The 21,828-nt window shown below is 42.4% G+C and overlaps 1 protein-coding gene across 5 annotated transcripts in view; it reads left to right on the plus strand.

Annotated features, from left to right (window-relative positions):
* The window catches only part of cdk14 (cyclin dependent kinase 14), a 776,693-nt gene that overhangs the window by 500,408 nt on the left and 254,457 nt on the right, over positions 1 to 21,828 (plus strand). For all 5 annotated transcript variants that reach the window (XR_011350130.1, XM_069914351.1, XM_069914354.1 and 2 more), the window contains one exon: positions 15,903 to 15,966. Coding sequence is in view for 4 of the 5 variants with exons in the window: in XM_069914351.1 (XP_069770452.1) it covers positions 15,903 to 15,966 (64 nt within the window). In the remaining variant the exon portion in view is untranslated. The remainder of the gene's footprint in view (positions 1 to 15,902; positions 15,967 to 21,828) is intronic.

Consider the following 21,828-nt stretch of genomic DNA (forward strand, 5'->3'; position numbering starts at 1 on the left):
ACAAATTTAAAACTGTGGAATGCAGAGGCAAAAAAGAGAAAAAAAAATGTCTTTCTCACAAGCATTATGGAGGGCACTGTATATACTCCAACAATAAATCTGAACTTTAAACTATTATTGCCTCTCTGAATGAAGGCCTGTGACTAGTGGAGTGCCTTAAGCATTGGTGCTAGGCCCACTGTTATTTGTTTTCTATATCAATGATCAAGATAATAATGTGGTAAATAGGATCAGCAAGTTTGCAGATGATACTAAGATTGGAGGTGTTGTGATTAGTGAGGAATGCCTTCAAGGCTTGCAGAGGGATCTGGACTAGATGGGAAAATGGGCTGCAAAATGACAGATGGAACTTAATGCATACAAGTGTGAGGTGTTGTATTTTGGAAGGACAAACTGAGGTAGGATATACATGGTAAACATTAGGACACTGGAGGTGTGGTAGAACAGAGAGATCTGGGAATATAGATACATAATTCCCTAAAAGTGACTTCATAGGTAGATAGGGTCATAAAGAGATCTTTTGGGACATTGGCATTCATTAATCAAAGCACTGAATGTAGAAGTTGGGATTTTATGGAGAAGTTGTACAAGACATTGATGAGTCCAAATTTGAAGTATTATGTGCAGTTTTGATCACCTGACTACAGGAAGGATATCAATAAGATTGAAAGAGTGCAGAGGATATTTACAAGGATGTTGCCAGGACTTGAAGAACTTGAGTTAGACAGAAAGGTTAAACAGGTTAGGACTTTATTCCCTGGAGTGCAGAAGAATGAGGGGAGATTTGATAGAGGTATACAGAATTATGGTGGGTATGGATAGAGTAAATACAGCAAGCTTTTTCCACTGAGGTTTGGTGAGCTAAATCTAGTACACATGGGTTAAGGATGAAAGGGAAAAACTTTAAAAGGAACAGTAGATGGAACTGCTTCACACAGAGAGTGGTGGGTGTGTGGAACGAGCTTCCAGCTGAATTGATAAATGCAAGCTCAATTTTGACATTTAATTTGGAGAGTTATTGAAATAGAAGGGATATGATCCAGTGGATCCATGCAGAAAAATAATTTGGCACATACTAGAAGGGCTGAAGGGGCCTGCTACTGTGCAGTAGTGTTCTGATCTCACAAAATAGAACACAACTACTTTTCCAGAAAAGCTATGGAGGGAAGGAAATAAGTTTAGTGAATAAATAAGATAGGAAAATTACTAGGTTTAAAGGCTGAGAATTCTTTAGAACTTGATAGTAAATATTTCAGAATATAAAGGAAGTATCCCAGGAAATAGTGAGTGCATTTTACAAGCTACTTTAGAATCTGAGTAGTTCCAAGATATTGGAGGGTGGCAAGTGATTACTATTTTAAAAAGGGAGAGAGAATGCAAATTGAGAATTATAGGTCAGTAAATCTAACAGCAGGAATGAATATGCCAGTGGAGTAGGTGAGAAGAAAATAGAGGATATGATGCATTTGGAATTTTAGAAGATCCCTTGATTCTCATGACCATGTGGGTTTCCAAACGTGCTTCAGTTTCTGCCACATCTCATAGAATTGCTGGTTGGTAATTGGCTGCCGCAAATTGCCTCCAAGAGTAGGTTAATGGCAAAAGGGTAGTTAATCGGTATGCAAGAGAGAATAGGTTGTGGCGCCACAGGGAAATAAGGAGAGAGAAAAGAAGACAGATTGGTTTGTTCTGTAAGAAACCAGCATGAACCTGATGGGCCACCCTCTGTCAAAATTAGTAAGAATGTAATACTTTCCGACATCACAGGTTAGTGTGCAAATGTAAATCAAATGGGATTGGGGTAATTTTTGCAAGTTTGTGTAAAACGATGGACCAGGCTGAATGGCTTATTCCCGTGTTTTTCCATGTTTCCTCATTCCTTGTCGTGTTCTTGCTGTGTTTAACAGGACTTTGAGGACATCATCTGGTTATCAATTGTATTGCAGGAGTCTAATTTATTACTTTCAAAACCGAGAGGGTTTGAATTCTTTTCAAGACCTGAGCTTTCCAGTGACAACATAGGTTAGTACAGCGGTTAGCGCAACAGTATTAAAGCAATAGTGGCCATCATTCAAATCCAACACCGTCTGCAAGGAGTTTGTACATTTTCCCCATGTTTAGGTGGGTTTCCTCTGGGTGCTCCAGTTTCCTTCCATAATCCAACAACGAAAGGGCATAGCAGGTTAATTGGTCCCATGGTTGTGTTTGAGCAGCATGGGCTCATGGACTGGAAGGGCCTGTTACCATGCTGTATCTCCAACAAAGAAAATGGTAGAAAGTTGTCTGGGGAGACCAAAGAGCCAAAGTCCTTGAGAGTGGAGTTCTCCATAGCCAATAGAACTTGCATTTAAGTTTCTGAGGATCGAGGGGCAAATAATTCTTGTCACATTTGTGGTCCGAAATGTGAAGTTAATAAAACATTAAACACAAGTTTTATCAGGTAAACTTCTCAGTGGCTTTATTCTCCAGTTTCCTTTGTTCTCCTGCTTGTGTTCTTATCTCTCTCTCTCATACCACGTGACTTCCGGTACATCTCATACATATTCATTATCATGACATCCCTCCTTTAATCAGAAATAAACTTTACCTTCACTTACCAATATCCCTCGGAGACTTACAAACATCGTAACTAATGGTAATACTATAACTCAACTACATAAAATTTACTTCCTACAGCACTCATACATGCACTTTATGATATAAGATTAAAATACTGTCCCAAAGTTCTTATTAAAACTATGGCACAAAGTCTTCGTATCGTTTGGGCACTTTCCGGTTTCGTTTCGGCCTGCCTGCGATATTGTCGTCGCTTCTCGGTTATTCACTCTCGGCATCGGAAATACTGCTCGCCACGGCTTCGGGTGTTTCTGGCGCTCTAGTCACTTCATCAGGAGTGCTGGTAACTGCCTCTGGAACATCATCAGGTCTCTCAGTTTCAACATCTCGTATTGGCCTTTCAACCTCTTCACTCGATATATCTCTGGACTGGTACCTTTTTACACCTGATACATTTCTCTTATACAGGACTCCAGTCGGAGACTTGACTGTCACCATACTGCCACTTCTGGATACGACAGTATAGGGTTGATGGTTATAAGGTGTATCTAGCTTACCACCAGTTTCATGCCTCACTAGAACATTATCTCCTGGCATGATGTCTGAGTACTTGGCTCCACGTTTCGAATCTGTGTACAGCTTTGCTGCACCTTTCTTTTCAGCATCGTGGTCCCTCATCTCCTGGTCGTCTCGGATTTCCTTTATTTCTGGCATTTTTGTGCGGATTTTTCTCCCAAAAAATGCTTCTGCAGGACTTTTTCCAGTGGTTGCATGAGGCGTTGCTCGATAGACAGCCACATAAGATAGCAATGCTTCTCACCAATTTTGTCCTTCAGCATGTGCAATTCTCAATCGTTTTTCAATGGACTGATTTTGTCTCTCCACTTCTCCGTTGGCTTGCGGCCATTTCGGAGTTACTTTATGATGGTGGATACCTGTGGTCCTTATGTATTCCGCAAATGTCTCTGAAATGAATTGTGGACCATTGTCAGAGTATAATGTAACAGGTAATCCATATTTTGCGAATATCTCTGCTAACGCTTGTATTGTTTTTTCAGTGGTTGTGGACTTCAACACCACGTACTCATAGTATCTGCTGTAGTAATCTATCACTACCATAATTGATTCACCCGTCGGTAAAGGTCCAAGAAAATCAACAGCTACGTCGATCCATGGTCCTGTCGGGAGTTGCGTACTCCGAATCGGTTCTGGCGGATTACTCTACTTGTGATTTGACATCCGTGACAAGTTTTAACAAATTTCTCTGTGTCCTTATCACAACCTGGCCACCATACCTTGGTCCTGAGGTTTTGCTTGGTACCAACAATACCTAGGTGTCCTTCATGCACTAAGGATATGATCTTCGGTCTCAATCTTTGCGGAATCACCAATCTGCAACCTCTTAATACACACTGTCCGATGCAACAAAGTTCGTCTCTAATGGGAATGTAAGCCTTGTGAGTACACTTGTCCCATTGTCCACTCTGTATGCATTCTCTTACTTCCATGAGTTCTGGATCACGTTCGGATTCTCTCTCGACCTCCTTCGTAGTCACAGCTTTCGGTGTCGACTGAATAGCTACGAAGCGTACAAAGCTCTCTGTTTCTGTTCCCAATTCTGACTTGGATTGTGGACCACCATCCTTCACCAATCTGGACAGCGGATCAGCAATGTTTGCTTTCCCTGCAATGTGGATTACTTTATATTTGTAGGGTTGTAGTCTGAGTACCCATCTCTCTATTCTGGCACATGGTTTGGATCTAGGTGCATAGATCACCTCTAATGGCTTATGATCTGTGATGAGTTCAGATTCAATGCCGTATAAATATGCATGGAACCTCTCACAGGCCCATACAAGTCCGAGTGCTTCTTTCTCTGTCTGAGAGTATCTTCTTTCCACATCTGATAACGATCTGCTGGCATAGACAATGATTCTTGGTCCTCCATCATGCATCTGGACCAACACGGCTCCTAAACCAACCGGGCTGGCATCCGCTATGACTTTGGTTGATGCCGCCGGATCGTAATATCCAAGAGTTTTTGCATCTGTCTGGCTTTGCTTCAGCGCTGTGAATGCTTTCTTCTGCTCAGATCCAAAATGAAATGGTACACCTTTCCTGGTTAGTTTCCTTAGTGGTTCTGCCACTGTAGCGAAATTAGGAATGAACTTTGCACAAAAATTAACCAATCCTAGGAAACTCCTCACCTGTGTTGCGTTCTGAGGTGCACGTGTCTCTGCAATAGCTTTCACCTTGGCCTCTGCAGGGTTTAGTCCTTCCCGTGTAAGTCTGTGTCCCATGAAGTCCATTTCTGACACACCGAACTGGCACTTGTTTCCATTCACGGTAAGGCCTGCCTCCTGTAGTCTAGATAGTACACGCCTCAACCGTTTGTCATGCTCTTCCTTCGTTGGTGCATTGACTATGATGTCGTCAAAAATGTTGGCAACTCCAGGAATGCCTTGAATCACTCGATGGATTTCATACTGGTAGATCTCCGAAGCTGCATTAATTCCAAATGATAGTCTCTTGTAACGATACAATCCACAGTGAGTCACAAATGTAGTTACATCTCGGGAACCTGGATCCAGCTCTAATTGATGATAGCCCCATTTCAGATCAATTTTTGAGAATACCTTGCTGGTAGTTAGTTCTTGAAGTATTTCCTCCACTGTTGGTATAGGGTGTCATTCCCTAATTATAGCTTCATTGGCCATTCTCATGTCAACACATAGTCTTATGTCACCCTTTGGTTTGGGCACAATCACTACTGGGCTGACCCATTGCGTCGAATGTTCCACAGGTTCTATAATGTCTTGTTCGATCAATTCTTTAATTTTGGCTTCGACTTTCCCACGAAGTCCAAACGGAGTTCAGCGCATTGGTTGTGCCTTGGGTTTGACCGTTTCATCTACCGCTAGCTTCAATTGTCGACCTTTCAGCTTTCCTACTCCTTGGAAGACTGCGGGGAATTCTTGCTTCATATCCTCGTATGACTGAATTGAATTGACACAAGCTCCAATATGAAGTATTGCCAGGTCTTGCGCTGTGCTTCTACTCAACAATGGTTCTCCCCTCTCTTCTATGACCATAAACTCTGCTTCGGTGTACTTATCTCCAGCTTCAACAGTTGCAGTAAAACATCCAATGGTCTGCAATGGCTTGGTTGCTGTGTATGGATACAGTTTCTTGGAACACTTCTTTGAAGTACAGATGATCTTTTTCCTTTTCAACTTCTCCCATAAATGTCGATCAATCACATTACTGTCACTGCCTGAGTCTACAATGACCTACACTGTCACTCCACCAATGATCACTGGGACCTTCTCATGATGTACTTCATTCAACGTAAATTGGTAACAACTCTGTTCCTCCTGGGTATCATCATCGTCACCGTCTATCTGGCGAATGGTATCTTTCTTTCCAGGATACTTTCCTTTCCCCCAGGCTTTGCCTTTGGAAGTTGTACTCTTCCTCTTCTGGTCTGCATTGGACTTGCTTTTGCACTTCTTTGCAAAGTGGTCCTTAACTCCACACTTTCTGAAAACTTTGCCTTTGGCCGGGCAATATGGGTCTTTTCCAAAGTGACCTCGGTTTCCACATCTATAACACTCCACATCCTGTGTCGGCGTATATCTTGACTGATTATGGTGATGTGAGAGCCTCTTAATTTGCTGGCTTGAGTTGTCTTTCAGGGTCATGGTATGAAATTGCCCTTCAACAGCCTCTAATGCAGCAGCAATGGTTAAAGCATTGGTGAGTTCCAACTCACTCCCTCTTTCCAGTAGACGTCTTCTGAGTTTATCTGATCTGCAGTGCTGTACGACTTGATCCAGTAATTGGTTGTTCAAATCAGCTGGCATGTAATTGCATCCAACAGCTAGCTGGCGTAGTCTCGTCACGAACTGAGCAATTGTCTGTCCATCTTCTTGTCTCGTTCTCCGAAACAAATGGCGTTGAAATGTAGCATTCGGTGTCACTACATAGTGTGCATTTAATGCATCTACCGCTTTCTGGTACTCATCCTTTCTTCCAGTATTCAAAAGTGTTTTAAATGTTTCCCGAACTGAGGGTCCTGCAGTGAAAAGAAGTAATGCCCTTCTCTGCGCTTTTTGTTCAACTGTACCGGTATCTAGAAATAGGCCACGACTGTCGGCGTAGGATTCAAATTCTTCCAGCCATGCCTTCCACTTCACACTTACAGTGCTTGCATCACCCGTTGGGTCAAAATGAGCAATTCCACTATGTGTTAGAAAGTCACAGTCTGCACCAGCCATGAGGAAATATTCCAGCCCCAAAAGTACTAAGTCAAAGAGAAAATTCTTATCACCTTGAAGTTGTCTGTAATCCTCTGTAATCTTGTTTAGTCTTTAATTTTCTTCAAGCTTCTTTCATCCTCGTCGCCAATGTCACATTTGTGGCCCGAAATGTGGTTAATAAAACATTAAACACAAGTTTTATCAGGTAAACTTCTCAGTGGCTTTATTCTCCAGTTTCCTTTGTTCTCCTGCTTGTGTTCTTATCTCTCTCTCTCATACCACGTGACTTCCGGTACATCTCAAACATATTCATTATCATGACAGTTCTAACTTGTCATTTTAGTATTTTCATTAAATTAACATCTAACATTTGTAAGGTAAAACATCATGAGATGGGAATGTGTAGGGAGTTACCCTGTACAGGGCAGTAACAAGAAGGGGAGGTGTCCTTGTACTCCTGTTAGGTAAAACATCATGAGATGGGAATGTACAGGGCTGTAACAAGATATGAATGCATCCTTGTACTTACAAGATAAGAGAGACATTGATGGATTGAGAGGCATCAAGCTAGCAGGGAAAGGATAGCAACAGTTTTAGTCATTGGACAAGTAATGATATGATGATGTTCTAAGCACATATCCAAGGGTATAAAAAATCACCATTTTGCTGATAACGGCAGAATGCATTCTCCGACTAACATGTTTAGTCGCAAGTGTTACAATCCGGTAATAAAGAACAAAGAACCCTGATTTCGACTCAGCCTGGTGTTTGTCTCACTCATTCATGAACAAAGCAGACCTAACACATTACAGCACTGTATAGACCCTTCAGCCCATGATGCTGTGGCAACCTATATAAACCAACTCAACAATCTAAACTTTCTCTACCTCACAATCTTAACCCTTTTTTTTCATGCATCCATGTCCCCATTGTAACTGCCTCCACCATTGCAATGTATTCCAGGCCCCCAATACTCTCTGGGTTAAAAAAAAACAACAAAAAAAACCCAAAAAACTTACTCCTGATATCTCCTAAACTTTCCTCCCCTTACCTTAAACAGAAATCCTCTGGTATTTGCTACTGTTGCCCTGGGAAAAAGGTGCTGACTGTACACCCTATCAGTGCCTCTCATAATCTTATAGACCTATTAAGTCACCTCTCATCTTTCTTCACCCCAAAGAGAAAAGCCCAAATAGCCTTGCCTCATAAGACACGTTCTCCATTCATGAGGTCATCCTGGTCAATCTCCACTATACGCTCTTCAAAGCTTCCACATCCTTCCTGTAATGAGACGATCAGAACTGAACACAATTATTCCTAGTGTGATCACCAGAGTTTTGTGGAGCTGCAACATTACCTATCGGCTCTTGAATTCACTTCTCTGATTTATAAAGGCCAGCATACCATAAGTCTTCTTAACTACCCTATCCACCTGCATGGCAACCTTCAGAGGTGTATGGATTGGACCCCTCTTCTTCCACACTGTTAAAAATCCAACTAGTAACCATGTACTCCACCTTCAATTTCTGCGAGCACTGCTGTGTGAAGATTCTAGACACAAAATCCACAGACCGTACAACAGGCTTTAATCAGCTTAAACTTGTACACACCTGGCTCCACCTGGCTCCACGCGTCTGACTGCCCCCAAAGGGGCTGGCGTGGGTCATTATACGCCCCATGATTGACCGCAGGCAGGTTGCTCCAGCCTCTCAGGTTGCCCGCCTGCAGGTACAGTGGTTGCCCCCTACAGTAGGCTGTTAGGAGTGTGCCCAGTGTAGGGTTGTATCACCACATTTACCCCTTTCTTAAAATGAGTCCTGGGATGGGGAGGGCACGGTGTTCTCGATACCAAGTAGTATTTACAAGTTCATGCGGTTTGGCAGTTGTATTTGCCTCTGAGACTGTCACAGGACAGGCTCTTGGTCAAAGGTCAGTAGGGGCAGAGCCACCTGAAGGTCGGGACAGCCAGCGGCGCAGGTGGGATAGTGTCTGGAAGAGTGGGGGTGTCTACCAGTGGGGAGGTGTAGGTGTAGGTGTGGGGCAGGTCTGTGGGGAGTGTGGCCCTGTGGAGAGGAGGGGAGAGGGTGTTGGCCCCCAGGAGATCCTGGATGGGCTAGTGGTGCCCAGGGTGGGGGGGATGGACCCCTGCTGGTGCCAGGTCCCTGGTCGAGACGGTACCTGATGTAGGTGTAATTTGGGTTCATATGGAGCAGGTGCGCCTGCCCGACTTGGGGGTTGGATTTGTGGGTCAGCGTGTGTTTGCGTAAGAGGACTGGTCCTGGAGACATCAGCCACGCTGGCAGGGAGATGCCAGTTGCCGATTTGCTAGGAAAGGAAAAATGGCGTTTGTGGGGGGTCTGATTGGTAGCCATGCACAAGACCGATTGAATGGCGCTGATCTGGGACAGGGCATCGGGGGAAGTCATTGAGCTTCCCTGGCCTATACTGGATGTTGTAGCTGAATGTGGCCAGCTCAACTCTCCACTGCAAGATCTTGTCATTTTTGATCTTGCCTCTGTAGGTGGTGCTGAACATGAATACCACTGCACACTGGTCCACGATTGCCTGGCCTCCTTTTTGATGGGGAAATGCCCAAGCTCTGAACCGTGGAGGGTCCTGGAGAAGAAGGCTCGAGTCTTCCCACTTAGTTGAGGGTGACAGCGAGGGCAACGTCAGAGGCATCGCACTCCACCTGTAGTTCAGTCCAACGTCAGGTTGTTGAAGAGGCATGGAGGGGGTACCCATAGGGTGGAGAGCCCCCAGGTGGACTGGGGGTAGTTGCTGGACTTTGTGCTGTGGATGGTGAGTGGGGGGAGTGGGCCAGTGAAGGCTAGCATTAGGCTGTGGAGGTGACACTGGAAGTCAAGTCCCAAGATAACTTGGGCACAGAGCTTGGGCATGACCAGTAGCCAGAACCCTTGGTCTACTCCCCCCCTCCCACTATCAAGTTCATCGAGCAGCACCCCAGTGCCATGATGAAGTGGTCCTGGGCCCCGAAGGTGATAGTGAAATTCTCTGGGTATACTTTGAGTTTCAGCGTATGGACTAGGTTTGCGTGCACAAAGCTCTCAGTATTACCACTATCAAACAGGCATTTTTATTACCTTCCCCTTGACAGCAACGTCCATCATCGAGCGCCCGAGTCTGTGGGGAATGTCCTCTGTTAGCGTGGTGGACACTAGGACTGCCTCATGGTCTGAGTCGCTATTCCCAGCTAGCTGTGGCAAGTAGTGGTCTGTGGTGTCTTTAGGAATGAAGGGTGCGATGTATTCACTGTTTTTTACGTGCACGTGTTGACCATGTGGTCTGGTTGGCAAGACGGGCAAGTTGGATTCGGTGTGGATGACAAATGATGGCGGTGCCTAGGAGATGTTCATGGTGTTGGCTTAGTCTGGCAACGCGGGTGGAAGTGATGTCATCAGTATTGGCAGAAGTTGGGCGATGAAAGGTGGTGGCGCCCGTGGCGAGCACATGGTGGCGGCCTGGTTCGATGGCTGGGCCAGAAGTGATGTTGTCAGTGCAGGGAGAAGTGATGGCCAGAGTAATGGCGCTGCCCAGTATTCGTATGTGGGGTCATCCAGAGAGTCGGAAGGGGCACCCAGTTGGTCACGGATGATTGCAGCACTCACAGTGGGTTTAGAGAGGCACACTTTAGCGAAATGCCCCTTCTTTCTGCATAGGGAACAATGCAAGATCCTCATGGGGCAGTTCTTTCGGGAATACCTATCTGACCTACACTGGGACCTGCAGAACATACAGCAGAGGACTACGTTGGCGGCGGCGATCGTCTCTTCCATGTGGGGCCCTTCAGTGACTGCTGTCATCAGCCAGGCCAGAGGTTGGGGGGAGGCGAGCGTCAAAGACCTCTACGTGGTGAGCTGCCACTTCTAGGGAGTGGACCACCTCCATGATCCTGGTGAGGGAAGCATTATTCTCCTCCACCATTCTTTGTTGTGTTCCCTCGAGCGCAGGCCTCGCATGCAGGCATCTCAGATGAGTCGATCCAACTTCCCAGCAATCACCCCAGCTTCAATCATGCACAGGTATGCCAGCTCTCGCAGTGCCCTCAGGTAAGCATCTGCTGTCTCACCTGACTGCTGTACCCTGATGCTGAACAGTTACCGAGTGTAGAGTATATTCGTTGGGGCCAGTACCTGCCTTCCAGGATGGCCATTGCTGGTTAAAACTCTGTGCAGTCTCAGATAGCCTGGAAAGTGTGCGGGCCCTGCTTGGTGCGTAGTACCATGAGTTTCTTCTGGTTTGTGTTGATGATTTTATAGCTGATTAAATTGTAAGCACTGCTGTGTGAAGAATCCGGACACAAAATCCACAGATTGTACAACAGGCTTTAATCAGCTTAAACTTGTATACATTGGGTCTCAGTACACTCCTAGCTCCAAGTGTCCCAAAGGGGCTGGCTCGAGTCTTCTTCAGCTGATGATTGACAGCAGGCAGGTTGCGTCAGCCTCCCATGTTGCCTACCTGCAGGTACAGTCATTGCCCCCTACAGTAGGCTGGCAGGAGTTCAGCCAGTGTAGTGGTTGTATTACCACAAGTTCAACCTTCCAAAATACATCAATTCACACTTAACCAGTTTGAACTCCATTTGTCATTTTTCCATCCATCTTGCCTATATCCTTTGTAAACTTTGACAAACTTTTACACTTTCCACAACATCTTCAACCTTCGTGTCATCTGCAAACACACGGACTTATTCTTCCACTTCTTTGTCCACATTATATATATTTTAAAAATCACAGAACCAATCACCAATCTCCAGGTAGAATACATTCCATCTTCTACTCCCCTCTGCTTTCTGTAGGCAAACCAATTCTGAATCGATGTAGCCAAGGTTCCATAGATCCCCTGCTTCAAATCTTTTTGAATTAGTTGACCATAGGGGATCTTGGCTATGTAAATGCCTTGCTAAAATCCATATGCTCCATACCTACCACCCTACTTTCATCAATTTCTTTTGTCACCTCTTCAAAAAACTACATTAGGCTCATGAGGGATAACCTGCTTCTCAAACAGCAATGCTGTCTATCCTGGAGGAGATTATGCTTCTGTCCATACTCATAAATCCTGTCCCTAAGAATCCTCTCCACTGGTCTATAATTCCCAAGATTCTCCTGGTTACCTTCTTCAAACAAGGGGACTACATTTGCAATCCTCCAATCCTCTGGTGCCCATCCTGTGGCTAGGGAGGAGGCAAAGATCATCGCCAATGCCCCAGCAATCTTTCCTCTCTCTTCCTGTAGTAACCTAGAGTATATCCCATCTGGTCCTGGGGACTTATCAGGCTGAATGATTTTGAGAAAATCCAGCACTACTTCTTTCTTAACCACAAGATGCTCTGCACATAAGCCATTCATCAAGATCCCTTTCTGGTTGAAACAGAATTAAAACAGCCATTCAATGGGCAAGACTAAAACCTATAGAATTAATGTTTTGGTTGCTAGTAATCTCACCCATTCTCATAAAACATTGTCAAATCTCGGTTAGTTTTTTTTTGACTTATCTCTTCAGTTTCAGTCTGAATATCCACTGAGCTTCAAGGAAGTGCGAGGCTCTATAATCAATCGGTACCAACTTTCTGCTCTTGAACGATGTGGTTTCTCCACATCCCTTATTCTTAGTCTACTAAGGAATGCTTGGTTTCAACAGTCAAAGGGATTAAAGCTGTGTGTCGCAGTATGAAGGTATGTAAAGCACCAAATGTAAAATGAGCACATCACAGTTATAGTTGTAGTTTCAAATCCTCACACAGGCTGGTGATGTATTAATGCATATCCCTGGTACCATACCTTTATCAAAGGCAACCTTTTTAGAATGCGGCAAAATGCTGATGTTTCCATGTTTTCCTCCTCCCTGTTGGATCATAGGGCTCCAGCACCCACACCCTCCTGACCCTTCTCTATTTTACAGAGATGGGCTGCCCTGATAACAGCTCCAATTCTAGTTTCTGCCTGCCTGGCAAGTTGGTCTGGCAGCACTGTGGCTGTTCAGGAGTGCTCTCCTGTGCTGCTCTGAGAGCACCAGAAGAAAACCAGTTGACCAACTTCTACTGCTCATTACTCCTGAATAGTTCTTCCATTGCATCATTTCTCCCAATTTACCTGAAGTCATATAATAATAATAACAATTACAGCACGGAAACAGGAATTTATTTTTAAAATCATTGTCAATGCTGTGTTCGGTTCTTGTCTCCATACTTTATTAACTTCTATTGTATTATATTTATCCTAGATATTGCAAATCTCTTAAATATTATGCCATTTAAGCACTGAAATTGTTATTTTATGAATAATCCCTCATTAATAAATTCATTAATTCATTCCATTTTATCCTTGAATATCTGTTGCTCTATCATTTGTGTTCTCATGCACTACAACCATATATTTTTAATATTCCTACCCTTCTGTTCTCCATGCTGCTCTCCAACTTTTTCCTTTCCCATTTTCCATTTTTAGTCCAATTTTATAACTGTTCAAATTCTTTTCATCCTCTAACCATCCTTGGCATGAAGAATGTGTTGGGTTATGTGGCCCTAAGCAAAATGCTCTAAACAAAATGATCAATGGAAGCAAATTAAAATGCCCTTACTGGCCAATGGAACAAGCACCAACAGATACAAAACAGATATTCTTTTGAAGATATTGTGATTTGTGAAGTGGTTTGGAAACTGCATTGGACTAATGCTTACTGATTTGTAGAATGGTGTGTATTTGGGATGGAGAAAAGTGAAAACTACTGGATATAAATTAATTGCAATAGGGCTTTTGAACTTGGTCTTGGTATTTGATCAAGTGGATACACTAGCACTCACCATTTCATGCAGTTATTTTGGAGTGAGACAATACTAGCAGTGCATTTTTTTTAACTTAAATGAATATGTAATCACCAACATGGGTTAAATATGATTTTTTTTAAAAGTTATCAATGTGATCTTTTATTATTTAAAAATATAGAAAAACTGAATGCATGAGCATACAATAACTACTGACAATGTTAGTTTGACTGGATAGCTGATATATTTTCATGTTTTTTTCCATAATTTGGCGCAGCTCAAATGTTGACTGAGCACATATAAAGCTCCCAGGGGTTTTTTTTTGTAAACTTAAACTACATTTGCAGAGGAAGTGAACTAGTAAAATATTGGCATGGGGTTGGAAACAATGCATGAAGGATAGGCGTGTATGATTTTTGCTTCATGTAGGTAATTTAGTTACATGTGCAATATTTGTTACAAACCTGAAAAATCTTATTAAATGCAAGTTCTATATAAAAAAAGAATGTATTGGATTGCAATTCCTGATCTTAAATTCCAAAGGAGATCAAAGTAATTGATCAAAAGAATAAAATAATGTAATGGGCATACAATCTTGCAGACTAATTAAATAAATATGAAGCAATTTAAAATGGTAAACCTGGTGGAAACAAATAAGTCATTTATTCCATTGCTCTGCTGTGGAAGATGAAAGGTTACAAATTGATTAATTTGTATTCAGCAATTCACTTATAAGTATGTCCTGTGTGATGTGGGTACATTTGTGAATCTGTAGTTTAGTTTTGCAGAGTCTGTTTTTCAGAGTAAAACATTAGCTCATCACGGGTGTATGAAGCAGTACCAAAGGGAGGGAGTGCAAGAGGAAAAGAGAAGATAATGGGGGGAGGGGGTGGGGAGGGGCACCATCCAACTGGATAGCATTAACATCGAATTCTCTGGATTCCATTTACACCACCTTCCCCCACCCCCATCTTCATTCCCTGTCTCTTTTCTTCTAGTTCTCCCCTTTTCCCTCTCTCCTTTCACAGAACCGAAATCAATTCTCACCTTTCCTCTTATATCCAACTAACACTGTTTGTTAATTGGTCTGGAGATGCCTGCCTACTTTTTGCTTATACTTTGAAGAATGGCTCAGGTCCGAAAAGTCCCTAGTATATTTTAACCCTCTATGGATGCCGAAAGACCTGCTGAGTTCCTCCAGCATTTACCATGTGCTTTTATTGCAATTGAAAAGGAATGATTGTTGAATGAATGTTCTGTTGGGATAATTTGGTATTGATTCCAAATACTCCTCTAGGAGTAAATTGGCCATCCTGCAAATGAATGTGTGTCGCTGTATAAATGCATTCTTCTCTGTCGCATTCCTAGCTCTTGTTTGCCTTCTAATAATTTATAATCCTATGTCAGTTCTTATTTCGTTTTGCATACATTACCTGGCATATTCAAGATGAGAATGCTTAAAATATTTAACAAGTCAGAAAGTGAAACAAAATTAATATTTCATGTTGCTCAATCTTTAGAACTAAAAAGGTTGCCTTGTATGTCATTCAGCAAGTGTCTATATGCTATTGAAGGTTGTACTTTCCCTTGCATTCTCTTGAGAAATATTTTTACTGGAATATTTTAATTATTGACTGATAACTTTCTATTTGTTAATTTTTCATGATGGAGGTGTTGCTGCCAGGCCAACATTTATTGCCCATATCAGGGGACAATGAAGTCTTCCCAGTGAATGTACTCCAACAGAGTTGCTGGGCAAGGAGTTGATTCCAGAGAGAACAATGATACATTTCCAAGTCAAAATGGTGTGCAGTTAGGAAGGAAACGTGCAGGTGGTGGTGATCCCATTTTTCTGCTGCCCTTGTCTTCGTCAATGGCAGGTTTGGGAGGAGCTTTTAAGTATAATTAAGAGTTAATCGACCAGAAACTCACTTTCTGAAGTGTTCACTATTTCACTTCCATATGGTCAGGAGATAGAATGGAAGAAGAAATAAACATCACATGGGTATTTCCAATTTTTAATGGTTTTGTATTGTATATGATGTTGATAGCATCATGCAGAATGTTTGAAATGGTTGAATGTTTTGATTTCAATGGTAATGTGAAATGCAGTGAAATGCCTCAAATGTCTGCAGTGAATTGTTCAAGGAAAACAAGCAATTACTGATACAATTTAAATATTAAATTGTGGAAAAGCTGGAAACAAATCTGTGTAAGTAGCATGCATTGTTAATCAATCTTATCAAGTGTGAAAGATGTAATTATAGATGAATAATAGCTCTTCCTTTTAATTACAGGTTTTGGGAACTCCGACAGAGGAAACCTGGCCAGGAGTTAGCTCTCTACCATACTTGAAAACAGGTATTCACATTCTGGAATTAGAAAGAGCTTGTACTCTTATTTTTTAAAATTCATCATGTAAGCAGTTCACCAGCTTTGCAAACCTACAAAACGTTGGACGAGAGTTAGAAAGAGTTAGGGAGATAATCTAGCCCCCAGCAGTTGGAGGAAAGGTCTCCAAGGACGGTGGGGTGAGGCTGTTCATGTCCAGTGGAGGGGTTGTCTGTCAGGTTTTGTGGGAAGGAATGAGATGACATGCTGGTGGGGATGAGGGGTGTTTACCTCCATGAAAGGAAACCATCTTTTTTTAAAATTCCTTACGCTAATCTATAGTTTGGCTACATATTCTGTAAATGTGAGTCCCGGTGGCACCACTATTCTGAGAGCACAGAATTGTCCCTCCATCACCCCATGACTTGACCCAAATCTAGTCATGGATTTCTCCATTGAAACATTGTGAAGACCAACGTCACCACCTCCAGCTGATTGCGGCAGCAATTCATTTCCCTTTTGGAGCAACAATTCAGGCCTGAATCTTCTATTTGACCTCAGCTCGAATCTTTGACCCCACATAGTCTCCATTACTTCTAGCTTTGACAATATTAACTTCCTCAGGCATTCCCTTCCAAAGCCCTCAGGCATGTCTTTGTCACCTCCTGCTTTGCTTATGCACTGTTCTCCTGTGAAACTTAACATCTTCCAGATGGCATAAACTTTATCTCTTCCAGAACTCTGCTGCTGTCAACCAACTCTGCACTCCTTTTTTTAAAAGTTTTTGACTGATTTCTCCTGATTCAGAACTCAAATTCCTAGATTTTGGTCAAAACTTAGTCCATTCTTGCCCTATCCATTTCATTGTAACCACCTTAAACCCTCAACCCTTCGCATCTCTGCTTTCCTTCTGCACATGTAATTTTCTCTTCCATCGCATCTCTCCTTCCCATGAACTTGACAGGCCCACCCATCCACAAGATATGAGTAACCTCAGCCCACCTCCCAACCCTTCCTCTTCCAGAGAATTGGTCCACCTCATAGGCCATTAATTGTCTTTACCCACCCTAGAAAATAGTAAAATCCAATGATTCTACATTGATTTTCCAGGACCCAACCCCACAATATATGTTTATATTTATTCCTCGTAGTTCTTACGACATAGAATAAGGCTATTCCCAGAGCAATATCATCATTACTGTATTCTCACTTGCTTATTTTGAGCGATTGCTTCTCATGTGCCTATAACTCCACCCTGATTCCATTGCTATTTGCCTTTAAAGTGCAGTAATAATGTAGTAGAAGAAGGGAATATCCCCAAAATTTAGAGTGAATGTCTCAGTTCTGCTTAAAACTTCATCTGCACCATGTGAATATTTCCGATTCTCATCATATCCTTTGAAATCATTCCATCAGATGGTTTTGCTAGCAGCCTGGCAACTTTGCAGTACTCTACGTAGAGCAGTAGGTGGCAATAAATACCATAACACTTGGTAATGTAGAGATTCTTTTTGTTTATTGTCATGTGTGATATTACACCAAATGATCTTTAGTCTTCTGTAAGGTAGACAAAGATTCGCCATCAGCACAAATTGACTGGCACCCCTCACAATCAGAGAAAGAGAAGCAAAAGAGAGACCCTTCAGAATCACTGATGTCCTTGAATTTGCCTCCAGCGCTCCCGCAGCCTCCACAGCCACACAGACTTCAGTTCAAACTATCAGCAACCTGAGCTCCAAACCTCCGATACAATCAGGAAGCTTTAACCCCCTCACCACCCTGTCACATCCCAGTTCCAATATCTGATACCTCTTCAGCTAGACGCCTGCAGCCTGTTTGTTCGTCAGCTGCAGACCCTTCACTGGTCCGCCACCATGATCATCATGCCGGTGGGTCGTCTCCTCTGTTGCTCCTTTTGAAATCGGAGGTGAGTGGGTGGTGTTCTCCTTCTTACTAGTGCGCTACAAGAGTCCCATGCTTCCATGGAATCTGTAACCCCCCCCGAGGCTGCTGCCATCTTTGGCCCAGACCCGCAGCTGCAGGATTTTAATATAAACCACTGTTGGTTCCTTTAGCAAGCCGTTTCAAGCCTGTACAGAGCCGTTTCTAGTTAGACTGGGTGGTAGACCCTGCAGAGGAGCACTGTGTCTCTGCTCCCTGCTCTACACAGGTCCACACCAGCGGCAGCTCTGCCATTACAGTATCTCTGGCAGTGCAGTTATTTAGCTAAAATTAAAGCAGTATTATGATTTTATGCTTTTAAGATAAATAGTCAAAGTATTGATCTTGAAGTGAGATGAAAATGAAAGCTAAAATTTGGATGTTAAACCTGCTCATTCTATATATCTATTTTCAAAAATAAAAAATTATTTCCAAAAATGAAATATCTTGAGTAATCAAATGCAGTATATTTAGAACATTACAGCATTGAAACAGGCCTCCTCGGCCCTTCTAGTCTGTGCTGAATCTTTTTTTTTGCCTCGTCCCACTGACCTGCACCCAGTCCATAGCCCTTCATACCTCTCCCTGGGGATATCAACCAAAATGGAAGGGTGGTCCCTGATGTAGACTTCCTGGGGAAGGAGGAAATTGTTTTGTGAGAAGTAGCATAGGTGGCAGTACATTGCAGCAACCTGATTGCGCGTTGCGCCTCAGGAAGGATCTCCTGCCAGTGACAGACAGACAGCCCCCCCCCAGACTTAAGGGCAAGGACACGATGGAGTTCTCCTTCTCTACCTGGCCGTTCCTTTGGGGTTATAATCAGTGGTCCTGCTGGTGGTGGTGCAGCTCGCAATTCATGAACAAGGACCCCCACCCCCATCCCCCCCCCCCCCCCCCTGGTCTATGTGGACATATGACTGGTACCCAAATAGGGTGAACAAATTGTACAGTGCCCTGATGACTGTGGTGATGGTCATGTCTGGGGGATGGCAAAGGGGAAATGTGAATACTTAACGATGACTGTGAGGAAATACACGTTGCGGTTGATGGAAGGGAGGGGGCCTTTGAAATCCACACTCAGACATTCAAATAGCCATGTGGCTTTCAGCAGGTGCACCCTATCTGGTTGGATGGAGTTTGGTTTGCAATCCATGCAGACCCTGAAGTCCCTGGTCACGTCTCTGACATCCCCGATGGAGTCCAGCAGATTACGTGATTTGAAGTGGAAAAATCTCATGACAAGAGGGTGCCAGAGGTTGTTGTGGAGGGTCTTGAGACAGTCTATCTGGGCATTTGCACATGTCCTTCGGGATAGGGCATCTAGGGGCTTGTTGAGCTTCCCTGGCCGATATAGGATATCGTAGTTATAGGTGGAGAGTTGGATCCTCCACCTTAAAATTTTATCATTCTTTATCTTACCCTGCTGTTTATTGTTAAACATGATGCCATGGCCCATTGGTCCGGGAGCAGGTTAAAACATCTGTTGGCCAGGTAGTGCCTCCAGTATCGCACTGTCTCAACTATTGTCTGAGCCTCCTTCTCAATGGAGAAATGTTGGATTTCAGGGCCCTGAAGGGTACAGGAGCTGAAGGCCACAGGCCGACCTGCCTGGTTCAGGGTTGTGGCCAAGGCAAAGTCGGATGCATCCCTCTCAACTTGAAACAGGGCAGATTTGTCTACTGCATATATTGCAGCTTTAGCGATGTCCTCTTTTATCTGACTGAAGGCTGCATAGGCCTCTCTTGTCATGGGGAAGGATGTGGGCTGATAATGGGTAGGGTTTGTCCACATAATTAGGCACCCAAAGGTGTAATAGGAAGAGAACCCCAGGCACCTTTTCAGGGCCTTGATGCTGTGGAGGAGGGGGAGCTCTTGAAGTGTGCACATGCGGTCAGGGCCAATAACTCAATTTTTCACAACACAGCCAAGGATCACCAGGCAGGTAGTGTAGAAAATACATTTATCCCTGTTAAGATGTTTGGCTGTTGTGAAGAATTTCTGGATATTGGCTTCATGATGTTGAAGGTCATGGCCGCAGATCGTGACGTTATCCAGGTAGGGGAAGATGGCACGCAGGTCATTTTAGTCCACCATCTGTTCTATCTCCCGCTGGAAAATGGAGACGCTGTTGATAACACCAAAGGGGTCCCTGAAGAAATGGTTGAGGTAGCCATTTGCCTTAAAAGCAGTGTACTGCTGGTCCTCCGGACAAATGTGGAGTTGTTGGTAGGTGGATTTCAGGTCTATCATGGAAAAGACACAAAAATGGGCAATACAAGGGAGGGGATTCACATCCAGCTGTGCAATATTTAGTTCAATCATTACCTATCAAATTTTTATCATCAATTTTTTTTCAAGAAAATTTATTTGGAATGGGAAAATGGCAAGAGTTGCATTAGAAAAATTAAATTGGAAATTTGAATTAGGAAGGGTACAACTACCAAATTTTAAAAATTATTATAGGGCAACGCAGCTGAGATTTCTCTCTGCCTTCTTTGAAGAGGGAGATAAACCAGCATGGATTCAGATATAAAATAGGAGAGGATAATCCAGAAAACTTTATAAATAAATGGAATGATAAATTGTTAAATGCAAACACAGATATGCCTTTGTTAAAACATTTTTTTTAAATATAGAGCAAAATATATTTGGAAATAGGAATGAGAAATTATTAAGTACTAAGAATGATATTGATTCAAAATAAACGTATTCATTTTATGAGAAGTATAATCAACTTTTTAATATTTGGTTCAACAAAGGAATTTAGAGAATAAAAGATTGTTTTCAGGGTACAACTTTAATGACATTTGAACAATTGAAAAATAAATATGGAATACAAAATATCACAATAATTTTCTTATTATCAATTAAAAGTATTTTTAAGGGATAAATTAGGACAAGTTTTGATATTATCTGATCATAGTCATTTGGAAAACTTTTTTTTTTAAATTTTTTATTTTTCACACCATAAATCACAATAGCCATGATATACACTTTTTCTTTTTCACACATTTACAGTGACTTTTTCTCTCCCCCTCCCTCCTCCCAAGCCACCCCCCCACCCCCCCCCCACCTCTCATCCATTTTAGGTATACAATCTAGGTTGCATTAATTCAGTCAGACAATGTTGTCATTCAACAAAAATACACCAGAAATTCTACAGAGTCCATTCTTTTCTTTCCTTCTCCTTCCATCAACTTAGGTAATGTTTGTCCCCAGTAGGTTTTCGCTATTGTATTTAATGTAAGGCTCCCATACTTGTTCGAATATTTCAATATTATTTCTTAAACTATATGTTATTTTTTCTAATGGAATACATTTATTCATTTCTATATACCATTGTTGTATTTTCAAATTATCTTCCAATTTCCAGGTTGACATAATACATTTTTTTGCTACGGCTAGGGCTATCTTAACAAATCTTTTTTGTGCATCTTCCAAGTCAATTCCAAATTCTTTATTTTTTATGTTACTTAGGAGAAAGATCTCTGGATTCTTTGGTATATTGTTTTCTGTTATTTTATTTAATATCTGATTGAGATCATCCCAAAATTTTTCTACTCTCTCACATGTCCAGATTGCATGAATTGTTGTTCCCATTTCTTTTTTACATCGAAAACATCTATCAGATACTGTTGGGTCCCATTTATTTAACTTTTGCGGTGTAATGTATAGTCTGTGTAACCAATTATATTGTATCATACGTAGCCTCGTATTTATTGTATTTCTCATCGTTCCAGAACATAATTTCTCCCATGTTTCCTTTTTTATCTTTATATTTAAATCTTGTTCCCATTTTTGTTTAGTTTTACCATTTGTTTCCTCATTCTCCTTTTCTTGCAGTTTAATATACATATTTGTTATAAATCTTTTGATTAACATTGTATCTGTAATCACATATTCAAGGTTACTTCCCTCTGGTAAACTCAGATTGCTTCCTAATTTATCCTT

Source organism: Narcine bancroftii, chromosome 1 (assembly GCF_036971445.1).
Source record: "Narcine bancroftii isolate sNarBan1 chromosome 1, sNarBan1.hap1, whole genome shotgun sequence".
Classification (NCBI taxonomy): Eukaryota; Metazoa; Chordata; class Chondrichthyes; order Torpediniformes; family Narcinidae; genus Narcine; species Narcine bancroftii.